Raw genomic sequence first — 25,105 nt, forward strand, 5'->3', positions numbered from 1 at the left:
GGGTATAAGAGATTTTCACAAATGCTGGTCGGGGTCCTTGGCTAAGAGGAGACTCTGCCTTGGGCCCGCCGGTGTAATAAACTGCACTCCACTATCTGCATTGTCCTTCTGAGTGAGTTTGTTTCCCGGAACGCGTGGCTACAACAATATGAGTATGCATTTTCTATTCCACCTTTCTACGTGGTTGAAAAGTCAAAATTAAACTTTTTAAAAGGAGAAAAGGTTCTCCAATAGGGAAAGGTATGTCTCTTCGTCTCAGGCTATAAGGAATGAGCTAAAAGTGAGCACAAATACAAACAAGTGTCTGAGAATGAGGACCAAGTTGAAAAAGTACAAAACCTCATATTTATTTGTGACGTGAGGCAAGACTGATTTCTGGAGCGCATGTGGTAAGAAGATTTTGAGAGGGTAACAGGCAGGAAGGCCAGGGGTCTCCAAATGGAGGAAACAGGTTGCAAGTGTCAGACATCTTTTCTCTCTCTCTCAAGCAGCAGGAGGAAGCAAACAAGTGTTAGATTTTCTCCCCTTTTCTATACAAATTTACAAAGAGGTTTCTCTTAAAATTCTGTGTTGCCATGACAATACCTGGCTCCACCTGAGCTTAACTTTTCTCAAACCATGAGCTAACCAATGGGTTTTTCTTACGGAAATGTTTGTCTTAAGCTATGTTAATGGACTATGCATTTACCCTAGACTCTGTCTTCCAGTCTTTTCTGCCTAAGACTCAGAACCACCTTGACAAACTCACGCAAAAGTTCTCTTAAGCTGTGTTGATGAGACTGTATTTGCTTGGAAACCTGCCTTTCTTCAAGATGCACGTCCATCATTTTATGGCCAGGAAAACTCACCTCGTGCCAGTGTTATCTCAAAATGCATGTTGTGGGTGAGGGGCCTGGTGCCAGCCTCTGAGTTTTGAGACATTTCCTTTCTCTAATCAGCAGACTGCTCGTAGCAATCTAACATCCGGCTAAAGACTAGCAGGGGGGCACTCTTTCTGCCCCCTTCTGATGTCTATGTTAGAAGATTTCTATCTCATTTATTCTTTAATAAAACTTTATTACACAAAAGCTCTGAGTGATTAAGCCTTGTCACTGGCCCCGGATTGAATTCCTCTCCTCTGGAGGCCAAGAATTCCGGCATCTTTCCTGGCTCAGCAACAACCTTTCAATTTGAGGGCAGCAATAACACTGCTGAATAGGACAAAAGCCTCAGAGCAACGTCCCACCTCTGTCATTTACTCAAAAGGAGACTTTGGAGGGGAAAAAAAAAATCTCTTAATAACGTTGACCTTCAGTTTCTACATTGATAAAATGAGGAAAATACTCATATACAGAAAGTTTCGTATAGCTGCTATGAGGCTAAAAATGGTACTTCATAATAGAAATGTTTATTAGGCATATAGTACTAATATACAATATAAGCAGGTACTGTCATCGGTTTTAGAAATATAAAATAAGATTCTTCAGGAGCTTACAGTGAGGGATCGAGTAGACAAAAAAAAAAAAAAAAGTAACACATAGGGTGAAATGTAAGAAAGTGAAAGTGAAGTCGCTCAGTCGTCTCCGACTCTTTGCAACCCCATGGACTGTAGCCTACCAGGGTCCTCCGTCCATGGGATTCTCCAGGCAAGAACACTGGAGAAGATTGCCATTTCCTTCTTTAGGGAAATGTAAGACAGAAGTTTATTTACAATTAAAGCCCTTTAAACAAGGAAATGAAAACTGTTTGGTCAGACACTTATAGGGAAGAGAGAGGGGATGAACCAGAACCACACGGGAGACAGGGTGATCAGCACTGAAAGTCAAGGGGTGGACTTCCCAGGGCAAAGAAGTAGAAGGTGCTGGCAGGGGAGAGGCTTAGGTAATATCCAGCAGGCAAGATGGCGAACATGATCGTACCATGGTACCTGGCTGGAGGCCAAAGTCAATGAATTCATTCATTCATGCATGCATTCATTCAACATTTGAAAAATATTTATTAAGCGCCTAGTAAGGATCAAGCACTTCCCTGGTGGCTCAGAGGATAAAGCATCTGCCTGCAGTGCAGGAGACCCGGGTACGATCCCTGGGTTGGGAAGATCCCCTGGAGAAAGAAGGAAATAGCAACCCACTCCAGTATTCTTGCCTGGAGAATCCCATGGACAGAGGAGCCTGGCGGGCTACAGTCCACGGGGTCGCAAAGAGTGGGACACGACTGAGCGACTTCACTTTAAGGACTTTCTTCTCTTAAGGATCAAGCATGGTTCTAGGTACTAGCAACAACAGTGACCAAGACAAGCTATCTCTCCTCATAAAGCTTATATTTTACTAATATGCAAATATTTAAAGAGAAAATAGACATATTCAACATTCATTCACAATATTCAACATTCATTCAGTATGTAAGTCCCTATTCAAGTTCCAGGCACTGTTCTAGGATCCTGGAGCACAGCAATGAAGAAAACACACCAAATCCCTCTACCCTCAAGGAGCTTAGATTCGAGGAGAAGACAAACATAAATGAGAAACCAGACAGTGGTTAATTATTCAGGAGAAATATCACAGGGAGTGAGGTGTCAGGGTGACAAGTAGCTGGCTCAGACTGGCGGGGCAGGGAAAGTCGCTGTGAAAAGGCAACATCTGAGCTGAGTCATCAGTGGTAAGAAGGAAAAAGTCATGTGACAATCTGGGAACAGAGGATTCCAGGCAGAAATAACAAACACAAAGATCTTGGGGTGACCTGACCTTTTCTCGTGACTTCAGACCATTGCAAAGGACCAGAGTATGTTCTAAAGTTAATGGACCACCTGGTGTTTTTCACCTTGATCAGTTTCTGATTGTCCTGTCATGGGTTTGGGTGTTTCGTAGCCTTCAGGTCAATGCGACATGGAGGCATTCTCTTTGAATGTTAAGAAACTGGAACAGCCAGTATGGTTATAGATTACTGGAGTGAAATGCTTATGTGAAAAATAAGTGGAGATTGGAATTAGATTTTTAGAAGAAAAAACTGAGGTTTTTTTTTTTCCCTTTTGACCCTACACTGACGACGTAATATTTTTCTACCTCATTAGGACCAAGATAGCCACGAATTCGACCTCCATCAGACCCGAGTCTCATCGTGTGTTGATTTTAGTGTATTATTGATGTAGAGGATAGATGGGCTCCAGATTAGACATTTATAACTGGCCTCCTGTTTGCATTTCATGGGACATGAAGTGGGCTTCAGGCTGGATGCTTACAACTGTTAGCATTTCTGAGAAGAGGTAGGTGGCTTCAGTCTAGGTATTTACAGTCAGCCTCCTATTTGCCCTCTGAAATGAAAGTAACAACAGAGAGTAAATAGCCAGTGTTTGTCTCTTGCAAACACCTTAAGGTAATAGTCATGGCAAGGACAAAGAGGGGGCAAGAGCCTGTGTGAGTAAAGGATTAAGGTATCTCTGCCCCCCAGACTTTTGAGACAAGGGAGACACTGCATATGCATAGAAAGGCTTCTTGTGGGTCGAACTCAAGACATAATGCCAGGCCATAATGAGTCTTGCTCCTCCCAGAAGCCTTCACTTCGAGATCCATCTTGGATGAGGGGTGAGTGTGCACCCAGGGGAGGGTCACAGGGTAGGTCAGGTGTGGGGAAAAGAAACCAGATAATTGGGCTGAAGGAAGACAAAGACCCAGAAGAACTGCCCTAAATGACTGCTGTAAATGACTTGACCGCCTCTTTACTGCACTTCCCCTCACTGCGGGGGAATGCCCACACCCTTTCTCTGCCTTGCTTCTATCTTAACAAAACATTTCTCTGTGTGCTCTCCCACCTGTTGTTATGTTATGTCTCTAATAATTAATTTTATATCTGCATTTACAAAAATAAAAAAAGATCCTGGGTTGAACACAAGCCCTGTGTGTTTCAAGGACCAGACATGATGACTATTGTGGCCAGAAGAAGGTGAAGACGACCTGTCTGACATGAAATTAGAGATGAGATGGAGGTCAGATTATAGATGGCCTTTGATGGCCAGAAGAGGGAGTTTGTTTTTATGCTAAACCTCCCATCTGAGTGTAAAAGAAAGGCCTTCCATAGAGGGTTTTCAGGCAGGAACTGAGGTAACTTGATGTGACTACTATGGGTAGGATGATTTGTAGAAGAGCTAACGTGGAGGAGGGTGACTAGGACGTAGAGAGTGGTTGACAGAACCAAGTCCAGAGCAGGAGTGGGAGGCAGAACAATGACCCACCTCCCGAGTGTGACCACATCCTAATCGCAGGAACCTGTGAATATGCTTCCTTATGTGATAAAAATGACTTTGCAGACATCAAGGAAACTGAGATGGGGAAATTACCCTGGATTATCCAAGTGGGCTCAATGTCATCATAAGGATCCTTACAAGAGGAGCCAGGGGGATCAGGGTCAGTAGTAGGAGAAATGATGAGTGAAGTAAGGAAGGGGCCAAGAGTCCAAGAAGGCAGGAAGCCTGTAGAAGCTGAAAAAGGAGGGAAACATTCACTCTTGGAACCATGAGGAGAATCCCGCCCTGATGGCACCCTGACTTCAGCCCAGTGAGACTCTGAGCCCCAGAATTATATGACAATACATTTGTGTTGTTTTAAGCCACTAAGCTAGTGGTACTTTGTTCCAGTAATAGAAAATGAATGCTCAAAGTAAAAAAAAAAGGATGATAAGGGAGAATGGCCAAGTGAGAAGGATCAGAAGTAGTGGGGGGAGCAGGGGGAAGAGGTTCATCTAAGTTTACAGCAGCAGAGATGGGAGTCCACCCAGATGATAAACCAAAGGTTTTTGTTCACAGTGTAATTCACTAAAGGAAGGTAGGGATGAAGGCTGTTGGAACTGAAGAGGTCAAAGAATGCGGCACCTAGGAGACGTTCATAAGGTGACCAAAATAAAAGAATGAGGAGAGCATAGGTGGACAAAGGAGAAGCAATCAAATGCCAAGGTTCTCAATGGAGAAGCAGAAGTGACTAGAAATCAGTAGAATTATCGCTGCCAATGGATAGAAGGTATTATAACTGTGCAGAATGAAACAAATATGAAAGGAGCTCTGCATGAAAATGATTTAGAAATGGCCATGTGAAACTAGAGAAATGCCAACACCACCACTGACTCCAAGGATTGGGGTGGAGGAGCTCTAAGTTCACAGGCAAAGGCGACACAAGAAAAGAACCAAAGACCTGGAGGAAAACAAGCAGACTCCGGCATCGCAGAAGCAAACAGGAGGAATGAATATGGTGAACAGCGTCAAGTGCTCCTTAAATGTCAGCAGAGACTGTCCACTGAATTCAGTGAGTGGTGGAGACAGCCAAATTAGAATGTAAGAAGTGATTTGGAGATGAAACAGACAGAAAGTAGTCACCTCTTATTTGTGAAGCAAGCTAGAGGAGGCTTAGTGAAATGAAGGAGGGCATTGGTAAAATTAAAGATAGGTGACATGTAAATACCAATCAGAGAGACCCAGTTGAGAGGGAGAGATGGAGGATACAGAAGAGAAAGGATAATAATAATAACGTAAGGTCCTTGAGAAAGTAGAGGACACAGGAGCCAAAGCATAGTGTACAAGAGGGTGATTAAAGAACCAAATACTTCCTCTGTTATAACAGGAGGGAAGGAGGAAGCAATTGACCTGGGTACTGGTGTGTTTGTAGACGGGAGAGAAGACCTGAGGAACTTCTGTCAGGTGGCTTCCATTTGGTTTGTGAAATTAAAAAAAAAAGGTGGGGGGGTCATCCACCAAGAGCTGGGGCTTGTGGGGAGAGATGTGGGAAATTTGTAAAGGGCTTAACATACTCATCGAGACGAGGAAGAGTAGCATTTCTGTGTGGGATACATGCTGCCATGAGGTTTTTCTCCAGCACCCATCAGATGTAGGGGTTAAGGCACCAAGAAAGCAGATGGTCGATCTGCCTGGGCTGGGCTTGACAAGTGACAGGTGAAAGGAAGTCTGCAACTAAGGCAGGAGCATAACCAAAGTGATGATCACTGCTCTAAGGTGATAAGAGAAGGGAAACAAGAAGGGACTGATGGGAAATTGACAGGTCAGTGGACTCAGGATCCAAGGGAAACAGTGAGCAGATTGAAGACAGAGGAGATAGCTGGCTAGTTCTATCTAACTGCTTCATAACAGCACTTTGGATGTAGAACAGTTTCAAATAACAAAATCTAGGATCTAAGTGTGTGCGTGGGTGGCTGGAATAAAGGAGAGGGAAAGAGTGGTTATCCTTATAACACCATAAAAGTCACCCAAAGATAGTAGGAGCACCAGGGGCAGAGAGGGAGACACTGAGCCAGATGGTAAAGTCTCCAATGAAGAATGACCAGGTGGCCACAAGGTAACTGCATCAAAGAACCTTTCAATTCCAAGCAAATAAAAATTTAACCAATCACATATTATCATAAATGATTAAAGCTGTTAAAGGCTCTGGCTCTAATGTAAGCAAGGCAACCCACTCCAGTATTCTTGCCTGGAGAATCCCATGGACAGAGGAACCTGGTGGGCTATAGTCCATGGGGTTGCAAAAGAGTCCGGCATGACTGAGTGACTAAACAATAACACAATGTTGCAACAAAGCCTGATAGAAAATAAAGGCCAGCAGAAAAATGTGAATCTTTTCCTTACCTCTTTGTCATCATTTTCTCAAGACTGCTAAAAAAAGTCTTCTACTAGAAAAAAGTTAACAAGGCTGGTGTACAGAAAACAGTTAATACTGCAAGCCTGAGACTGCATTCAAGGTTAGCCCTTGGCTGGCATCTAGAATTTGGATTTTGGTAAGAGTAACCATCACCCTAACTGATAGCAGTGGCCGAACAATTTGTACAAAGAACGTGCTTTATTTATGCTGATGGTCTGCCTTCCTTCTGTGAGTCTGGAATTTTGGTACATGCTGTGCCTACATCATCAGCTCCCAGTCAGAAACCCTCGGGCACTGAGTCTCTACTGAGCTTCCCTGACAGCATTTCACACAATGAGCCGGCATAACTCATTGATGGAGGAATCAAGTCGACTCCACTAGACAGGACACTGGGCGCTTCTCTTGTACCTTTCCCTCCTCCCTTCTCCCACTGCTGATTTTGCTTTCTGTTCTCTTGCTGTAATAAATCTTAGCCATGAGCATGGCAATAAGCTGAGTCCTATGAGTATCCCAAGTAAATCATCAAACCTGAGGTTCTTGGAAACTCCCAACACACATGAGTTTTTACCTTAGCTGGAAATTTTTATTAATCAGCAATGCTAATAGCATCAGCATTTTACTGTCAAACATTCTTAATATGTCCCTGTCTATATAGGTTTTATAAACAAGTTCAGTTTTCTGTGTCATCTCCTTTAAGAGAAAGGCATGGGGAAATGCCACATAAATATTTAGTATAGCTTTCCATCAAAAAGCTAAGAATATATTCCTTCCTTCCTATGCCAATCTGAGCACTATGATTTACAGTGTGAATTTCTCAGGTCTGAACCTTGGCCCTGACGAGTATTCCTGGTCAAGTTGGTAAGTCTCACCTCCCTTTCATCTACAAGGTTAGAACAATAATAGTATCTATCCCCAAGGGAGTTGTAAAGATTAAATGCATTCACATAGAAAGTATTTATTGCAACCCATGGCATAAAAAGCTATATTTGTATTGTAATTATTACCTGGCCTTCAAACTCCAGATTTTTATTCTTTGGTGGCCCGAATTGGTTTAATAGTCTTACCTCTATATACTAGATCTGTTAAATTTTCTAAAACATAAGACTAATTTTTTAAACTTAGCTTACTTATAAAAAATGAAATTACAGAGGGGCGGTCCTAAGATGGCGGAGGAATAGAACAGGGAGACCACTTTCTCCCCCACAAATTCATCTAAAGAGCATTTGAACGCTGAGCAAATTCCACAAAACAACTTCTGAATGCTGGCAGAGGACATCAGGCACCCAGAAAGGCAGCCCATTGTCTTTGAAAGGAGGTAGGAAAAAATATAAAAGATAAAAAGAGAGGCAAAAGAGGTAGGGACAAAGATCCGTCCCGGGAAGGGAGTCTTAAAAAAGAGAGAAGTTTCCAAACACCAGGAAACACTCTCACCAGCAAGTCTGTGGTGAGCCTTGGAACCTCAGAGGGCAACATAACCCGGAGGAAAAATAAATAAATAATGAAAACCCACAGATTATGTGCCTGACAGCAACTCCCAGCAGAAAAGCAGCGCAGACGCTCGCATCCGCCACTAGCAAGCCAGGACTGGACAGGGAGGGCGGGCTGCATTGCTTAGGGTAAGGACCAGGCCTGAATGTCCTGAGAGCAATCTGAGGGAACTAGCTTGAGATTGCAACCCAGACTGTGGGATAGCTATCCTGCAAAAGGCCCTAACCTAAGACACCGCCAGGCCTGCTCACAGAACAAAGGACCGGAGGAGAGCTAGCCAGCTGCGGACCAACCCATCCCCCGCCGGAGACAGGCAGGCTGGAGCGGGAAGGGGGCAATCTCGGCCCCAGAGAGGCATCCTCTACCAAACTGCAAGCAGGCTTCGTTGCTAATCAAGACTTCTTGGGATTCTGGACGGTCAACATCCGCCGGGAGGGTCTCTGCCAGAGATCAGCTCCCCAGAAGAGACACACGGCGCACCTGAGAAGGCGCGCCCGTTGTACACCCAGAAAACCGAGCAGCAGGGACGGGGGAGGTGATAAGTCGCAGCCTTCAACTGGGGGCAACCGCACTCGCAAAGCACCTGGTCCCCTGAGCTGCTCGGACCTGGGAAGGGCACAAAACGCAGGCCCAACCGAGTCTGCGCCTCTGTGGAGTACCCAAGAACCCGAATCTGAGCGGCTTAGACCTGGGGAGTGCGTGCAACCCAGGGCCCGCCTCAGACAGTTCCTAGCAGAGCAACCTGGAGCCTGAGCAGTGTGGACAGGGAAAGCACACACACGTGAGCGGGGGAAACCCAGTGTGGCAGAGACACTGCGAGCGCTCCCCACACACGCCAGTGATATTTGTTCGCAGTGTTCCTCCCTCCCCACAGTGCGACAGAACAAGCAAGCCAAAAAAGTGACCACGACCGCCCCCTTGTGTCAGGGCGGAAATTAGACCCTGAAGAGACCAGCAAACAGAAGAAGCTAAATTAAACAGAGGGAACCGCTTTGGAAGTGACAGGTGCAATAGATTAAAACCCTGCAGTTAGCACCAACTACATAGGAAGGGGCCTATAGATATTGAGAAGTATGAGCCGAATCAAGGAACTATCTGAAAACGGACTGACCCCACACTGTCCACAACAGCTCCAGAGAAAGTCCTAGATATATTTTTACCATTATCATTTTTTTAATTAAAAACTTTTTGTTTTTAAGTCCTCTATTACTCCTTTAATTTTCATTTTTAAAAGCCACTATTTGAAAAAAAAAAAAAAGACCCTATTTTTAAAGCAAACTCCATATATATATATTTTATAATTTTTGTGACTTTATTTTTTTCTTTAATATTGTATTTTTGAGAATCTAACCTCTACTCTAGATTTTTAATCTTTGCTTTTGGGTATTTGTTATCAATTTTGTACCATTAAGAACCCAATCTTCAGTACCCATTTTTACTCGGAAGTGAGATTACTGGCTTGATTGCTCTCTCCCCCTCTGGACTCTCCTTTTTCTCCACCAGGTTGCCTCTATCTCCTCCCTCCCCCTTCTCTTCTCTACCCAACTCTGTGAATCTCTTTGTGTGTTCTGGGCTGTGGAGAACACTTAGGGAACTGATTACTGGCTAGATCTGTCTCTCTCCTTTTGATTCCCCCTTTTATTCTCCTGGCCACCTCTGTCCCCTTCCTCCCTCTTCTCTTCTCTGTGAACATCTCTGAGGGATCCAGACTGTGGAGAACACATAGGGAAGTGATTACTGGCTAGCTTGCTCTCTCCCCCTTTGATTCCCCCTCTTCTCCTCCTGGTCATCTCTATCTCCCTCCTCCCTCTTCTCTTCTCCATGTAACTCTGTGTACCTCTCCAGATGTCCCTCACTGTGGAGAAACTTTTCATCATTAACCTAGATGTTTTATCATTGGTGCTGTATAGATGGAGAAGTCTTGAGGCTACTGTAAGAATAAGACTGAAAACCAGAGGCAGGAGGCTTAAGTCCAAATCCTGAGAATACCAGTGAACTCCTGAATCCAGGGAACATTAATTGATAGGAGCTCATCAAACACCTTCATACCTACACTGAAACCAAGCACCACCCAAGGGCCAACAAGTTCCAGAGCAAGACATACCAAGCTAATTCTCCAGCAATGCAGGAACATAGCCCTGAGCTTCAATACACAGGCTGACCAAAGTCACACCAAACCCACTGACATCTCAAAACTCATTACCAGACACTCCACTGCACTCCAGAGAAAAGAAATCCAGCTCCACCCACCAGAACACTGACACAAGCTTCTCTAACCAAGAAACCTTGACAAGCCACCCGTCCAACCCCACCTACAGCAAGGAACCGCCACAATAAGGAGGAACCACAAACTGCCAGAATACGGAAAGGACACCCCAAACACAGCAAAATAAACAAGATGAAAAGGCAGAGAAATACCCAGCAGGTAAAGGAACAGGATAAATGCCCATCAAACCAAACAAAAGAGGAAGAGATAGGGAATCTACCTGATAAAGAATTCCGATAGTGAAATGATAGTGAAAATGATCCAAAATCTTGAAAACAAATTGGAGTTACACATAAATAGCCTGGAGACAAGAGAAGATGCAAGAAAGGTTTAACAAAGACCTAGAAAAAATAAAGAAGAGTCAATATATCATGAATAATGCAATAAATGAGATCAAAAACACTCTGCAGGGAACCAACAACAGAATAACGGAGATAGAAGATAGGATAAGTGAGGTAGAAGACAGAATGGTAGACATAAATAACAGAGAGGAAAAAAGAAAACAGAATTAAAAGAAATGAGGACAACCTCAGAGACCTCTGGGACAATGTTAAACATTCCAACATTTGAATCATAGAAGTCCCAGAAGAAGAAGACAAAAAGAAAGACCATGAGAAAATACTTGAGGAGATAATAGTTGAAAACTTCCCTAAAATGGGGAAGGAAATAATCACCCAAGTCCAAGAAACCCAGGGAGTCCCAAACAGGATAAACCCAAGGCGACACACCCCAAGACACATATTAATCAAATTAACAGATCAAACACAAAGAACAAATATTAAAAGCAGCCAGGGAAAAACAACAAATAACAGACAAGGGGATTGCTATAAGGATAACAACTGATCTTTCAACAGAAATTCTTGGCAGGACATACTTAAAGTGATGAAAGAAAAAAAACCTACAGCCCAGATTACTGTACCCAGAAAGGATCTCATTCAAATATGAAGGAGAAAGCAAAAGCTTTATAAACAAGCAAAAGCTGAGAGAACTCAGCACCACCAAACCAGCTCTCCAACAAATGCTAAAGGATCTTCTCTAGACAGGAAACACAGAAAGGGTGTATAAACTCGAACCCAAAACAACAAAGTAAATGGCAACAGGATCATACTTATCAATAATTACCTTACATGGAAATGGGTTGAACGCCCCAACCAAAAGACAAAGACTGGCTGAATGGATACAAAAACAAGACCCCTATATATGTTGTCTACAAGAGACCCAACTTGAAACAAGGGACACATACAGAATGAAAGTGAAGGGCTGGAAAAAGATACTCCACACAAATAGAGACCAAAAGAAAGCAGGAGTAGCAATACCCATATCAGATAAAATAGACTTTAAAACAAAGGCTGTGAAAAGAGACAAAGAAGGACACTACATAATGATCAAAGGATCAATCCAAGAAGATATAACAATTGTAAATATATATGCACCCAATATAGGAGCACCACAATATGTAAGGCAAATGCTAACAAGTATGAAAGGGGAAATTAACAATAACACAATAATAGTGGGAGACTTTAATACCCCACTCAAACTTATGGATGGATCAACTAAACAGAAAATTTACAGGGAAACACAAACTTTAAATGATACAATAGACTAGTTAGACCTAAATGACATCTATAGGACATTTCATCCCAAAACAATGAATTTCACCTTTTTCTCAAGTGCACATGGAAACTTCTCCAGGATAGATCACATCCTGGGCCATAAATCTAGCCTTGGCAAATTCAAAAAAATTGAAATCATTCCAAGCATCTTTTCTGACCACAATGAAGTAAGATTAGATGTCAATTACAGGAGAAAAACTATTAAAAATTCCAACATATGGAGGCTGAACAACACGCTGTTGAAAAACCAAGAAATCACAGAAGAAATAAAAAAATGCATAGAAATGAATGAAAATGAAAACACAACAATCCAAAACCTATGGGACACTGTAAAAGCAGTGCTAAGGGGAAGGTTCATAGCATTACAGGCTTACCTCAAGAAACAAGAAAAAAGTCAAATAAATAACCTAACTCTACACCTAAAGCAACTAGAAAAGGAAGAAATGAAGAACTCCAGGGTTAGTAGAAGGAAAGAAATCTTAAAAATTAGGGCAGAAATAAATGCAAAAGAAACAAAAGAGACCACAGCTAAAATCAACAAAACCAAAAGCTGGTTCTTTGAGAAGATAAATTGACAAACCATTAGCCAGACTCATCAAGAAACAAAGGGAGAAGAATCAAATCAACAAAATTAGAAATGAAAATGGAGAGATCACGACAGACAACACAGAAACACAAAGGATCATAAGAGACTACTATCAGCAACTATATGCCAATAAAATGGACAACTTGGAAGAAATGGACAAATTCTTAGAAAAGTACAATTTTCCAAAACTGAACCAGGAAGATAGAAAATATTAACAGACACCTCACAAGCATGGAAATTGAAACTGTAATCAGAAATCTTCCAGCAAACAAAAGCCCAGGACCAGACGGCTTCACAGCTGAATTCTACCAAAAATTTAGAGAAGAGCTAACACCTATCTTACTCAAACTCTTCCAGGAAATTGCAGAAGAAGGTAAACTTCCCAACTCATTTCAAGAGGCCACTATCACCCTAATACCAAAATCTAAGAAAGATGCCACAAAAAAAGAAAACTACAGGCCAATATCACTGGTGAACACGGATGCAAAAATCCTTAACAAAACTCTAGTAAACAGAATCCAACAACATATTAAAAAGATCATACATCATGACCAAGTTGGCTTTATCCCAGGGATGCAAGAATTCTTCAATATCCACAAATCAATCAATGTAATACACCACATTAACAAATTGAAAAATAAAAACCATATGATTATCTCAAGAGATGCAAAGAAAGCCTTTGACAAAATTCAACATCCATTTATGATAAAAACTCTCCAGAAAGCAGAAATAGAAGGAACATACCTCAACATAATAAAAGCTATATATGACAAGTCCACAGTAAACATTATTCTCAATGGTGAAAAATTGAAAGCATTTCCCCTAAAGTCAGGAACAAGACAAGGGTGCCCACCCTCACCACTACTATTCAACATAGTTTTGGAAGTTTTGGCCACAGCAATCAGAGCAGAAAAAGAAATAAAAGGAATCCAGATTGGAAAAGAAGAAGTAAAACTCTCACTGTTTGCAGATGACATGATCCTCCACATAGAAAACCCTAAAGACTCCACCAGAAAATTACTAGAGCTAATCAATGAATATAGTAAAGTTGCAGGATATAAAATCAACACACAGAAATCCCTTGCATTCCTATACACTAACAATGAGAAAACAGAGAAATTAAGGAAACAATACCACTCACCATTGCAACGAAAAGAATAAAATATTTAGGAATATATCTACCTAAAGAAACAAAAGACCTATCTGTAGAAAGCTATAAAACACTGGTGAAAGAAATCAAAGAGGACACAAATAGATGGAGAAATATACCCTGTTCATGGATCAGGAGAATCAATACAGTGAAAATAAGTATACGACCCAAAGCAATCTATAGATTCAGTGCAATCCCTATCAAGCTACCAACGGTATTTTTCACAGAACTAGAACAAATAATTGCACAATTTGTATGGAAATACAAAAAACCTCAAATAGCCAAAGCAATCTTGGGAAAGAAGAATGGAACTGGAGGAATCAACCTGCCTGTTGATTTCCACAAAGCCACAGTCATCAAGACAGTATGATACTGGCACAAAGACAGAAATATAGATCAGTGGAACAAAATAGAAAGCCCAGAGATAAATCCACGCACCTATGGACACCTTATCTTCGACAAAGGAGGCAAGAATATACAATGGAGAAAACACAATATCTTTAACAAGTGGTGCTGGGAAAACTGGTCAACCACTGGTAAAAGAATGAAACTAGAACACTTTCTAACACCATACACAAAAACAAATTCAAAATGGGTTAAAGATCTAAACGTAAGACCAGAAACTATAAAACTCCTAGAGGACAACATAGGCAAAACACTCTCCAACATAAATCACAGCAGGATCCTCTATGACCCACCTCCCAGATATTGGGAATAAAAGCAAAAATAAACAAATGGGACGTAATGAAACTTAAAAGCTTTTGCACAACAAAGGAAACTATAAGCAAGGTGAAAAGACAGCCTTCAGAATGGGAGAAAATAATAGCAAACGAAGCAACGGACAAAGAATTAATCTCAAAAATATACAAGCAACTCCTGCAGCTCAATTCCAGAAAAATAAATGACCCAATCAAAAAATGGGCCAAAGAACTAAACAGACATTTCTCCAAAGAAGATATACAGATGGTTAACAAACACACGAAAAGATGCTCAACATCACTCATTATTAGAGAAATGCAAATCAAAATCACAATGAGGTACCATTTCACACAAGTCAGAATGGCTGCTATCCAAGTCTACAAGCAATAAATGCTGGAGAGGGTGTGGAGAAAAGGGAACCCTCCTAAATTGTTGATGGGAATGCAAACTAGTACAGCCACTATGGAGAACAGTGTGGAGATTCCTGAAAAAACTGGAAATAGAACTGCCATATGACCCAGCAATCCCACTGCTGGGCATAAACACCAAGGAAACCAGAATTGAAAGAGACACGTGTACCCCAATGTTCATCACAGCACTGTTTAAAATAGCCAGGATATGGAAGCAACCTAGGTGTCCATCAGCAGACAAATGGATAAGGAAGTTGTGGTACATATACACAATGGACTATTACTCAGCTATTAAAAAGAATACATTTGAATCAGTTCTAATGAGGTGGATGAAACTGGAGCCTATTATACAGAGTGAAGTAAGCCAGAAAGAAAAACACCAATATATGGAATTTAGAAAGATGGTAATGATAACCCTATATGCGAGATAGCAAAAGAGACACAGATGTATAGAACAGTCTTTTGGACTCTGTGGGAGAGGGCGAGCATGGGATGGTTTGGGAGAATGGCATTGAAACATGTATCTTATCATATATGAAACGGATCGCCAGTCCAGGTTCAATACATGATACAGGGTGCTCGGGGCTGGTGCACCGGGATGACCCAGAGGGATGGGGTGGGGAGGGAAGTGGGAGGGTGGTTCAGAATGGAGAACACATGTACACCTGTGGCGGATTCATGTCAATGTATGGCAAAACCACTACAATACTGTAAAGTAATTAGCCTCCAATTAAAATAAATAAATTTATATGAAAAAAACAAAATTACAAAAGACAAAAATATTCTGGTCTCAAAATGACAGAATTGGAAATTAAATCTAGGGAATAAACCCTATTTTAACATCAAAGCTTCTTTTATTATAAGAATATAAAATGAAAGGTAAAACAAAAACTGTCACTTGGTTATTTCTGAGAATAACTCAAGTACACAGTCTCATATCCCCAAAATTCCAAAGAGAGTAAAGATAGAATCAAAGGTGGAATTTTATCAAGAGCAACTGGAGTGCGAGAAGATGAAGTTCATATAAGATCACTGGAGTGTAAAAGGCAGCTCTTTTTTTATGCCTGTAATCATACTTAATATTCAATTTTACTAATATTCATTTTATAAGAAAGCCTACCCCCAACACACATGTTAATTTTACAAGCGTCTGGTGTGTTATGTCTGAATTACAAACTGTGTACTACAAGACTTAATTGGTTCAGTAAGTCTTCCAGGTTCTAATTGCATAGTTCCCTAAATCTGCATTCTTAGGAGAAAAAACAAAAATGGATACAGGTAGGGAGGGCTCATCAACCAGCCTGTCTTATGCCAAATCTGATTAAAGAAAAGCTTCTAAGTGGCCACCATGAAATCAGAAAATAAGACAAAGAAGTATATTAAGGTTTTCAAATTCCAGATTTTCAGTTATTCAGCACAGAAGCATAGTGACAGGTACTAAGTCATAGTAATTAATAACCCATTGCTAACTTCTATTATGAGTGCCTTGGACCTTGACCTCAAACCTGCCAGGATTAGAGCCCTTGGCGACAGCGTGCCCCAGGTTTTGTTTGAACCACACTCCACGTGGCTGGTTTCCTGTGTCTAGGACTGAGACCACCAATGGGAGAAGAGCTTGTGCAGCTGACGTATCACTGGTGACGTAACTGGTTAGGAGAATACTGAAACCCAGGCCAGGACAGGGGACTCTGGAGGCTCACCACACACAGTCTGTGTACAATGCTCATCACTCCCTGAAAACGAGCTAAGTTAAGTGAGTTCATTTCACCTCTTCATTAACATACTCTCCAGGAAAATATTATACCAGATGAAATACCTCTTTTTTAGATCAAGAGAAGTCACAGCACTTTTTCTTCTGTTTTGCTTTGTTTTCATTGGAATAAGATTGGTTTACAACCTTATGTTAGTTTCTGCTGTACAAAGTGAATCAGCTGTGTGTATATACATATATAGCATAGTGAATACATTCAAACTCACCATTGCAAAAGTACTGACAGTTGGTCTCTCTTCTTTCTTCTCATCTTTTTTACTGAAAAACCTAGCAAGAGAATTACATAAAACTTTAAAAACTACATAAATCTATATCCTATCAACGTAGAGCTTATATTTAGCAACAAACAGGACAAAGAAACATGTCTACAGTGTCATTAAAAAAACAGGTTATGATATGATCCCATTTATCAAGTTTAAGTATGTTTACATATACTTAGAAATCTATACACGGGGTTATCATTGGGTGTTGAGATTTCTGTCGAGATTTCAAATTATTTTCTTCCTTGTGCCTTTGATATTTCCTAATTTTCTGTGATGAATACACAGAGACACACAAATTTGGAATTACAAAAACTAATTAACACTAAAAAAAGAGAGCTTCCTTTCTTCTACTTAGAACTCACTCATGCTCCCCAGAGTTAATCCCCTTGATTTTAGCAATAGATAGACTATCCTTCTATCTACCTAGATATTATTCCTTTACCTCAGGGATAGTAGTGACAAACAGATGCAGGGCATAAATTATCCTAAGAAAGAAACATAATTCAATCACTCTCCATGAGCAAATCTAATTCTGAAAAGATGTCTGGAGCCCTAAATGGGCCATTGTGGCAATACACACAACCTAGAAAAAGCACCATCAAAAAAGATGGTTTGTAAACTGCACTCATTTCACACGCTAGTAAAGTAATGCTCAAAATTCTCCAAGCCAGGCTTCAGCAATACGTGAACCGTGAACTTCCAGATGTTCAAGCTGGTTTTAGAAAAGGCACAGGAACCAGAGATCAAATTGCCAACATCTGCTGGATCATCGAAAAAGCAAGAAGAGTTCCAGAAAAAACATCTATTTCTGCTTTATTGACTATGCCAAAGCCTTTGACTGTGTGGATCACAATAAACTGTGGAAAATTCTGAAAGAGATGAGAATACCAGACCACCTGACCTGCCTCTTGAGAAACCTACATGCAGGTCAGGAAGCAACAGCTAGAACTGGACATGGAACAGACTGGTTCCAAATAGGGAAAGGAGTATGTCAAGGCTGTATATTGTCACCCTGCTTATTTAACTTATATGCAGAGTACATCATGAGAAACGCTGGGCTGGAAGAAGCACAAGCTGGAATCAAGATTGGCAGGAGAAATATCAATAACCTCAGATACGCAGATGACACCACCCTTATGGCAGAAAGTGAAGAGGATCTAAAAACCCTCTTGATGAAAGTGAAAGAGGAGAGTGAAAAAGTTGGCTTAAAGCTCAACATTCAGAAAACTAAGATTATGGCATCTGGTCCCATCACTTCATGGGAAATAGATGGGGAAACAGTGGAAACAGTGTCAGAATTTATCTTTGGGGGCTCCAAAATCACTGCAGATGGTGATTGCAGCCATGAAATTAAAAGATGCTTACTCCTTGGAAGGAAAGTTATGACCAACCTAGATTGCATGTTAAAAAGCAGAGACATTACTTTGCCAACAAAGGTCTGTCTAGTCAAGGCTATGGTTTTTCCAGTGGTCATGTATGGATGTAAGAGTCGGAGTCTGAAGAAAGCTGAGTGCCAAAGAATTGATGCTTTTGAACTGTGGTTTTGGAGAAGACTTTTGAGAGTCCCTTGGAAAGTAAGGAGATCTAACCAGTCCATCCTAAAGGAGATCAGTCCTGGGTGTTCATTGGAAGGCCTGACGCTGAAGCTGAAACTCCAATACTTTGGCCACCTTATGCGAAGAGCTGACTCATTGGAAAAGACCCTGATGCTGGGAGGGATTGGGGGCAGGAGGAGAAGGGGACGACAGAGAATGAGATGGCCGGATGGCATCACCGATTTGATGGACATGAGTTTGAGTAAACTCCGGGAGTTGGTGATGAATAGGGAGGCCTGGCGTGCTGCGATTCATGGGGTCGCAAAGAGTCGGACACGACTGAGCAACTGAACTGAACTGAAACTGAAAAAAAAAAAAAAAAAAAGGCTGCCCTCAGGCAGAGAAAGTTCAATTATTTCGAGCACAGATTCAAAACTCTCTAACTAGTGTTCTCTAACTGCCATCCAGCATATGAGAGAAACCTCCGCATCTGTATTTTCCTATTTATAAAAGAAAGACTATCTCAGGGAAGAAGTACATTCTTTCTACACAGATTTTCAAGTTCAAAAAGTAAATTCATCTTTATGCTATGTTCTTTATGCTAAGCGAGGTCAAAGAATTGAAGAAACTTCTAAAGAAAAGAAATCCAGAGTCTACTCCATATTTGGCTTTGGAGCGACGTTCCACTACTGAAAAACACACAAAATACACAAACATAACTCTTCAGATTCAGTTCTACCCTATTCCCCAAAAAAGCATGGTTTCAGTACCCCAGGAATCAGGATGAGAGGAGAAAAACAGCCATATAGAATTGAGTTTTAGCTCTAAGCTTTTTATTTATTTTTTCATTCTCCAAAACTGCGGCTACTCTGAAGAATTTATAATGTTCCAGACACTGGCTAAGTAAACACTTCCCATACAAGACCTCATTTCATCTTAATTTCTGTGAGGCAGGCACATTCTTACCCTTCCTTTACAGAGAAGAGAACTGCAGGTGAGAAGAGTTAACTCACTTGTCAAAGGTCATACAGTTAGAAAGAAGTCAAGCTTTCCATGGAGAAGTCCAACTCCCAGACACCAGGCTACCTGGTGCAGTGTCAGACTTCTGAAACACTGCCCTGCCGGGAACACTGACTGTCACCCCTCTTAGAAGACTCATCTGTCCCCATTTGCTCCAACACAGTGCGGACAAATAGGAAGTTGCTTATCAAATCACATTTTAATAAAGAATCTTTACAAATATGCCAAAGGGTACTATTACCCAAGCATTATACCTATTCATATTATCAGCAAGTCATATGCTTCTTTATGATTTTGAATTAGAATATACAGTTTAAAAAACAAACTCATAGAAAAAGAAGTAAGATGTGTGGTTTCTAGAGGGGGAAGAAGGGATGAGAGAAAGCTGGTCCAAAGGTACCAACTTTCAGTTATAATAAGAGTGCCAGAGACGCAATGTGCCACAAGTTGCCTACAGTTAACACTGCTGTATGATATAGATGAATCAGCTGTTAAGACGGTGGATCCTAAAAGTTCTCATCACAATAAGAAATCTTTTTTCTTTTTATCTGTATAAGATGATGGATGTTAGCTAAACTTGTTGTGGTAGTGTATCACAATATTTGTAATTCAAACCGTTACGCTATACACTTTAAACTTACAAGGTATTGAGAGAGTCAACTCCTAGGTAGATTGATAAGAAGTCCAGGGTCCCCAAGGAGGAGAAAGGGGTGTGAGGTAGGAGTCTGGAATTCTCAAGGGGCAGAAAAGGACAAAATTTTTTTCCCTCTACATTCCTTAGTCTTAGTCAATTACACAACTCAGTTTAAACTCTGTACTAGGGATTATACAACAACAATGTATCCGGCTGGAGGATAGTTTCTCCTTCTGAAAACCTGACTAATCCTGATATCTTAGAATGTGTTACGGTAGTGGGTCTGGTAGGATCTTTCTATTGTTAAATTCTAATCTTGTTATCCTAAAATGTAAATTGTGGGAGTGGGTCTGGGAAAATTTTCACAAACTTGAGAAGTTCTTTTGATTCATTGTAATAACTTATTAAAACGTATATAACTCCATTGCTAACACTAGCAAGGGGGTACTCTTTTTGGCCCCTTCTGATGTCTATGTCAGAAGCTTTCTCTGTCTCTTTCATACTTTAATAAAACTTTATTACACAAAAGCTCTGAGCATCTGGCCCTGGATTGAATTCTTCTCCTCCGGAGGCCAAGAATCCCGGCATATTTTCGTGGTTCAGCAACAACCTTTCAGTATTGTAGGCCAATTATAACTCAATAAAACTGGAAAAATACATAGCTTTATAAAAAACAGATTCACATCAATAATGGTGAGCACAGTTTTATAAGAGTAACTAAAAAAAAAAAAAAAATTTCTAGTTTAGACCATGACAGCGATCAACAATAAAATGAAGGTATGTGCAAGCTCAAAAGAAACATTGTTTTCAAAATATGGGCTCTTACAGAAGAATAAATAAGTAAATATCCCACAAATATTTATTGAACACCTTTTTCAAAAACGTTCAAGAGGGAGGGGACATATGTATACCTATGGGTGATTCATGTTGATGTTCGGCAGAAACCAACACAACACTGTAAACCAATTGTCCTTCAATTAAACTTTTAAAAGCTGAGGTGTAACTGACATACACTCTATTAGTTTCAGGTGTGCAGGAGAATGATTTGATATTTGTATATATTGGGAAACCATCACCACGAGTCTAGTTAACATCTGTCATCATACACAGTCACAGAATTTTCTTCCTTGTGATGAGAACTTTCAAGATTTACTCTTAGCAACTTTCAAATATGCAATGCAGTGTTATTAACTGGAGTCACACTGCTGTACATTACACCTCCATGACTTATTCTATAACTGGCACTTTGGACCTTTTGACTCCCTTCACTCGTTTTGTCCCCTTTCCTCCACCACTGGAAACCACCAATCTGTCAAATTTCTTTCCTTCCACAAAGCCTTAATACTTCTTATTTCAATGTCCCTAAGTGTTTGCGTCAAAAAACACGTATTTGTTTAAGGTACCAAGTTTAAAAACATAAAAACAAAAAGGGATGTATCTACCTTCCACTCTATATAATCTATTTTATGAGAATTTATTATGAAAACCTTCAAACAAAAACAAAAAAAGAATACTAATAATGACTACCCATTAAAAATTCACCTAGATTCAACAACTGTGAACATTTTGACCATATTTTCTTTCATGCATAAGGAAGTTTATGACTGTTAATCGCCAAACTATTTGAAAATAAGCTGCAAAGATCATGGCACTTCACATGTTTTCCTACCATTATCACATACAATAAAATTAACAGCAATTTTGATATCAATCCACATTCAAAATTTCCAAGAATGTCTTCTATAGGTTTTTCCTTTTTAGAATTCTGATGTAACTAAGGCTCATGTATTATATGTGTTGGGTTTGTTTCTTGTTGTGTAGTCACTAAGACGTGTCCCTTTCGCCACCCCATGGACCGTAGCCCGCCAGGCTCCTCAGCCCATGGGATTTCCTAGGCAAGAATACTGGAGTGGGCGGGCTGCCATTTCCTTCTCCATTCGTCTCTTTTAAATCTAGAAATTCTTCTCCCCACCTAGCTCCGGCCAAACATTGACTTTTTATAGAAACAGAAACAGGTGTCTTATAGAATGTCCCACATCTTGGATATGTCTGTTTCAAACTTTGCCCAAACTGCAGGAAGTATGAAATACAGATTTGAGGATGCAGGATAAAAGAAAATGCAAGCTATCTCATTAATAATCCTCATTAAATGTAGAAATGATAATAGGTTGAATATACTTGGATCCTTAAAATGTATTCCCAACATTAATTTCACCTGTTTCTTTTTACTTTTTAAAAGTTACTATTAGAAAATTAATACCTACAAGTGTGGTTCACATTATATTTCTATTGGACAGCATTAGTCTGAAAGCTTGATAAGTTAGATTCACTAAATGATTTTGCATAAATACTTCCTAGGTGGTGTCGTGTCACTAACGCAGTCTATTTCACCAGGAGCCAGGCCAGGTACGATCACTTGGTTAAGGTGGCGAACTGCAGTATCTTTCCACTGGAAAAATCACATTTTCATTTTTCCAATAAAGAATTGTGGCTAATTCACAGATTCAACCTTTCTCTGAGTGGTTTAGGATCCATTAACAACCCTTGTCTGAACCAATTATAACAATGCAGGTTTCAACATTTTTCAGTGAAGAACGTTCTCCCTCTCTCTCTCTCCCCCTCTTAGTTTCCCTCCTCCTCTCAAATTTTATTAAAAATTAATTCACTCAGTATTTCACAATCAAGTACAGTCATTATTCTTGTTGATGCTCAAACTGTCCCAGATTTGGGCCAGTGAAAGCCCCTTCAAGCCAGTTCCTATATCCTTTTTGATAATCGCCTTCCGCCTCTTGTTTTCAGGTACCACAAGATACTTCAAGCTCAGGCTCAATTGGTATTAACCCTTTCTCTATGGGGTGCAGATTCCTTTTTCATAAGGAAGGATACTGAGGAACCAAGATTGACATTGAGTGTGCTCTTTGCCACTCACTATCCATTTCAATGGACAGAACCTGACCTACTAAAAAAAATCATGAAATCACACTCAGATTCAACATTGTTTTTAAAAAGTCTACTTAATGTCCACACTTGTATGTCTTTTCTCTTACACTGAAAAGCTTGGTTTCTAATAATATCAATATCTTTACTAATTTAATTTTACCATTTATTACTAACAAAGAGCTTACTGAGTGAAATTAAAAATTTCCTGTACAGATAGTGCACTGTGATCAAAATTTACTTAATATAATTATTTTTCCTACGTGGTTACAGAACCAATTCTATATACATTCAGAATAATTTTACACCATTCTAATAAGTCTTTGGTAGTACACTTGACTCACAATTCTACCAAAGTCAGACACTCATTGCCTTAAAAAGAAAAAAGAATACTTAGAAGTAGTTGTGGCCTTCTGTCCCATCTGCTGCGTGCCACAAGCATGCAATGTTCGTGTGACTGTTTTACCAGAAGGAACAGACTGGACCACAAGGCAGAACAGAAGCAGCGCATGGTTCAGGCTCATGCAAGATCAACATCACACGTGAAGCAGAAGGTTATAAAACACACGAAAGGAAGTGAGCCTTGGTCTGTGTGGGACCAGAAACCTGAGGAAGAAGCTCACCATGCAAATGCAGGGCTCAACTCAAGCCGGCGAACCTCCCCAACTGCCTGCATTTAAGATAAAAAAAAAAACAAAAAACCATCACCACCACCATCATCAGCTCATTTATTTCAGAGTTGGAGGCCTGAAACAAATCTCCCAAGTCATGTAAAGTATGAAGGTGGAACAAACTACCTTTTTTTGTCCCTTTTCAAGAAGTTCTTCCCCCCTGCTCTTCCATTGCGGCCGTCTTCAAGATCCATCGCGACCTGAGGAGCAATCCCAGCCAATCAGTCAAACCAAGATCCCCAGAAAGCTAACGTGAAACTGAACTTCAGTACAGCGCTCCGGGCAGAAGGGCGGAGCGCTCGCCCTGATGCGCCAGCGGCTCGTGGCCGCGAGGGTCGCCGCAGGGGCATGCCTCGGCGCCAGGCATCCAGCCTCCGCACGCGAGCCGAGGGGCAGGGCGGCGGCCCGGCCCGAACTTTGCCCGCCTCCACCGCGGCTTCTGCCTGCCGGTTCCCCACGCCATCCATCTGCCCGCGGGCTCAGCGCCTGGCTGCCCGCGCAGCGCTGGCTCTGCAGGCTCGGGGCAGCAGACTCCAGGACGGATAACTAGCGCAAAAAAAACCCCTAGAGACTGGAGTGCCTCAAGGGCTCCCCGACTGAGAATAAGTCTCACCCCTTTTAGTCCCCTTGGACTTGCCAATTGGAGTCTCCCCTTCCCTCTCCGCCGAAGCCCTCCGCCCCAGGGGACCCAGCTCAGGAAATTAGAGAGCCCACCCATCCTCCCCCCGAACCTTCTCCGTCTGGTCCCCAGCTCCCCGCGCCCTACCTCGGGCTTTCTCTCGGAATGTTCACTAAGGTGTGAATCTTGGAAGCAGAGATTCAGACTCCAACGGAAAGACGGGGCGGATGCGAACAGCGGTCTCCGCTCTTCTGAGCCTTGAAGAGCCGCTGGTCCAACGCTCCCTGGCTTCCCGTGGCCCTGGGAGCAGGGAGCGGGGAACTTGCGCAGAGCCCACGCCCGTGCTCTGCGCTCGGCCAATCAGCCGCAGGCTCGGGACAGCTGCCGGCCGGTTCTAGTGAATCCTGATTGCGCCAAGTTATCGAACAGGTTGGAATTATGGGAGGAATGTCCTCCCTTCTGTTGCCCCTCAGTAAAAGGGCGAGCAGGGGAACGCTTATCAGCTGCATCACCGAGGACTTTTACGTTTATAGAGCCCTTGTCTGCACAAGTCCACGAAATTATAAGTATATAGATACAAATGTCACTATACAATTCGCTTCTTGTGACTCGAATAGATAAGGGAAATTTTCTTTGATATCGCATCCAATATATTCTAATAAAACAATCTCCAGCCTTGCCCATTGTGTAGTTAAAATTCCCTTCCGCTCTCTTATATTCTGTTTTTCATTAGATTACACATCGTTTGTTAGTTTTTTTTTTTTTTTAGGTCATATATATTTGTCTTTATAACAACAAATTAAAGATATGGTGAAAAAAATAAAATTCC

The 25,105-nt window shown here is 41.2% G+C and overlaps 1 protein-coding gene across 1 annotated transcript in view; it reads right to left on the reverse strand.

Moving 5' to 3' along the window:
- LOC133072156 (ATP-dependent translocase ABCB1-like) overlaps nt 1–24,550 on the reverse strand; it is a 118,427-nt gene extending 93,877 nt beyond the window's left edge. The window contains exons 1-3 of the mRNA XM_061165103.1: nt 24,424–24,550; nt 23,784–23,857; nt 16,804–16,864 (exon numbers count right to left, since the gene is read on the reverse strand). Coding sequence (XP_061021086.1) covers nt 16,804–16,864; nt 23,784–23,851 — 129 coding nt within the window. The 5' untranslated portion in view covers nt 23,852–23,857; nt 24,424–24,550. The remainder of the gene's footprint in view (nt 1–16,803; nt 16,865–23,783; nt 23,858–24,423) is intronic.
- Between the last annotated feature and the right edge of the window lie 555 nt (nt 24,551–25,105).

Source organism: Dama dama, chromosome 18 (genome assembly GCF_033118175.1).
Source record: "Dama dama isolate Ldn47 chromosome 18, ASM3311817v1, whole genome shotgun sequence".
Classification (NCBI taxonomy): domain Eukaryota; kingdom Metazoa; phylum Chordata; class Mammalia; order Artiodactyla; family Cervidae; genus Dama; species Dama dama.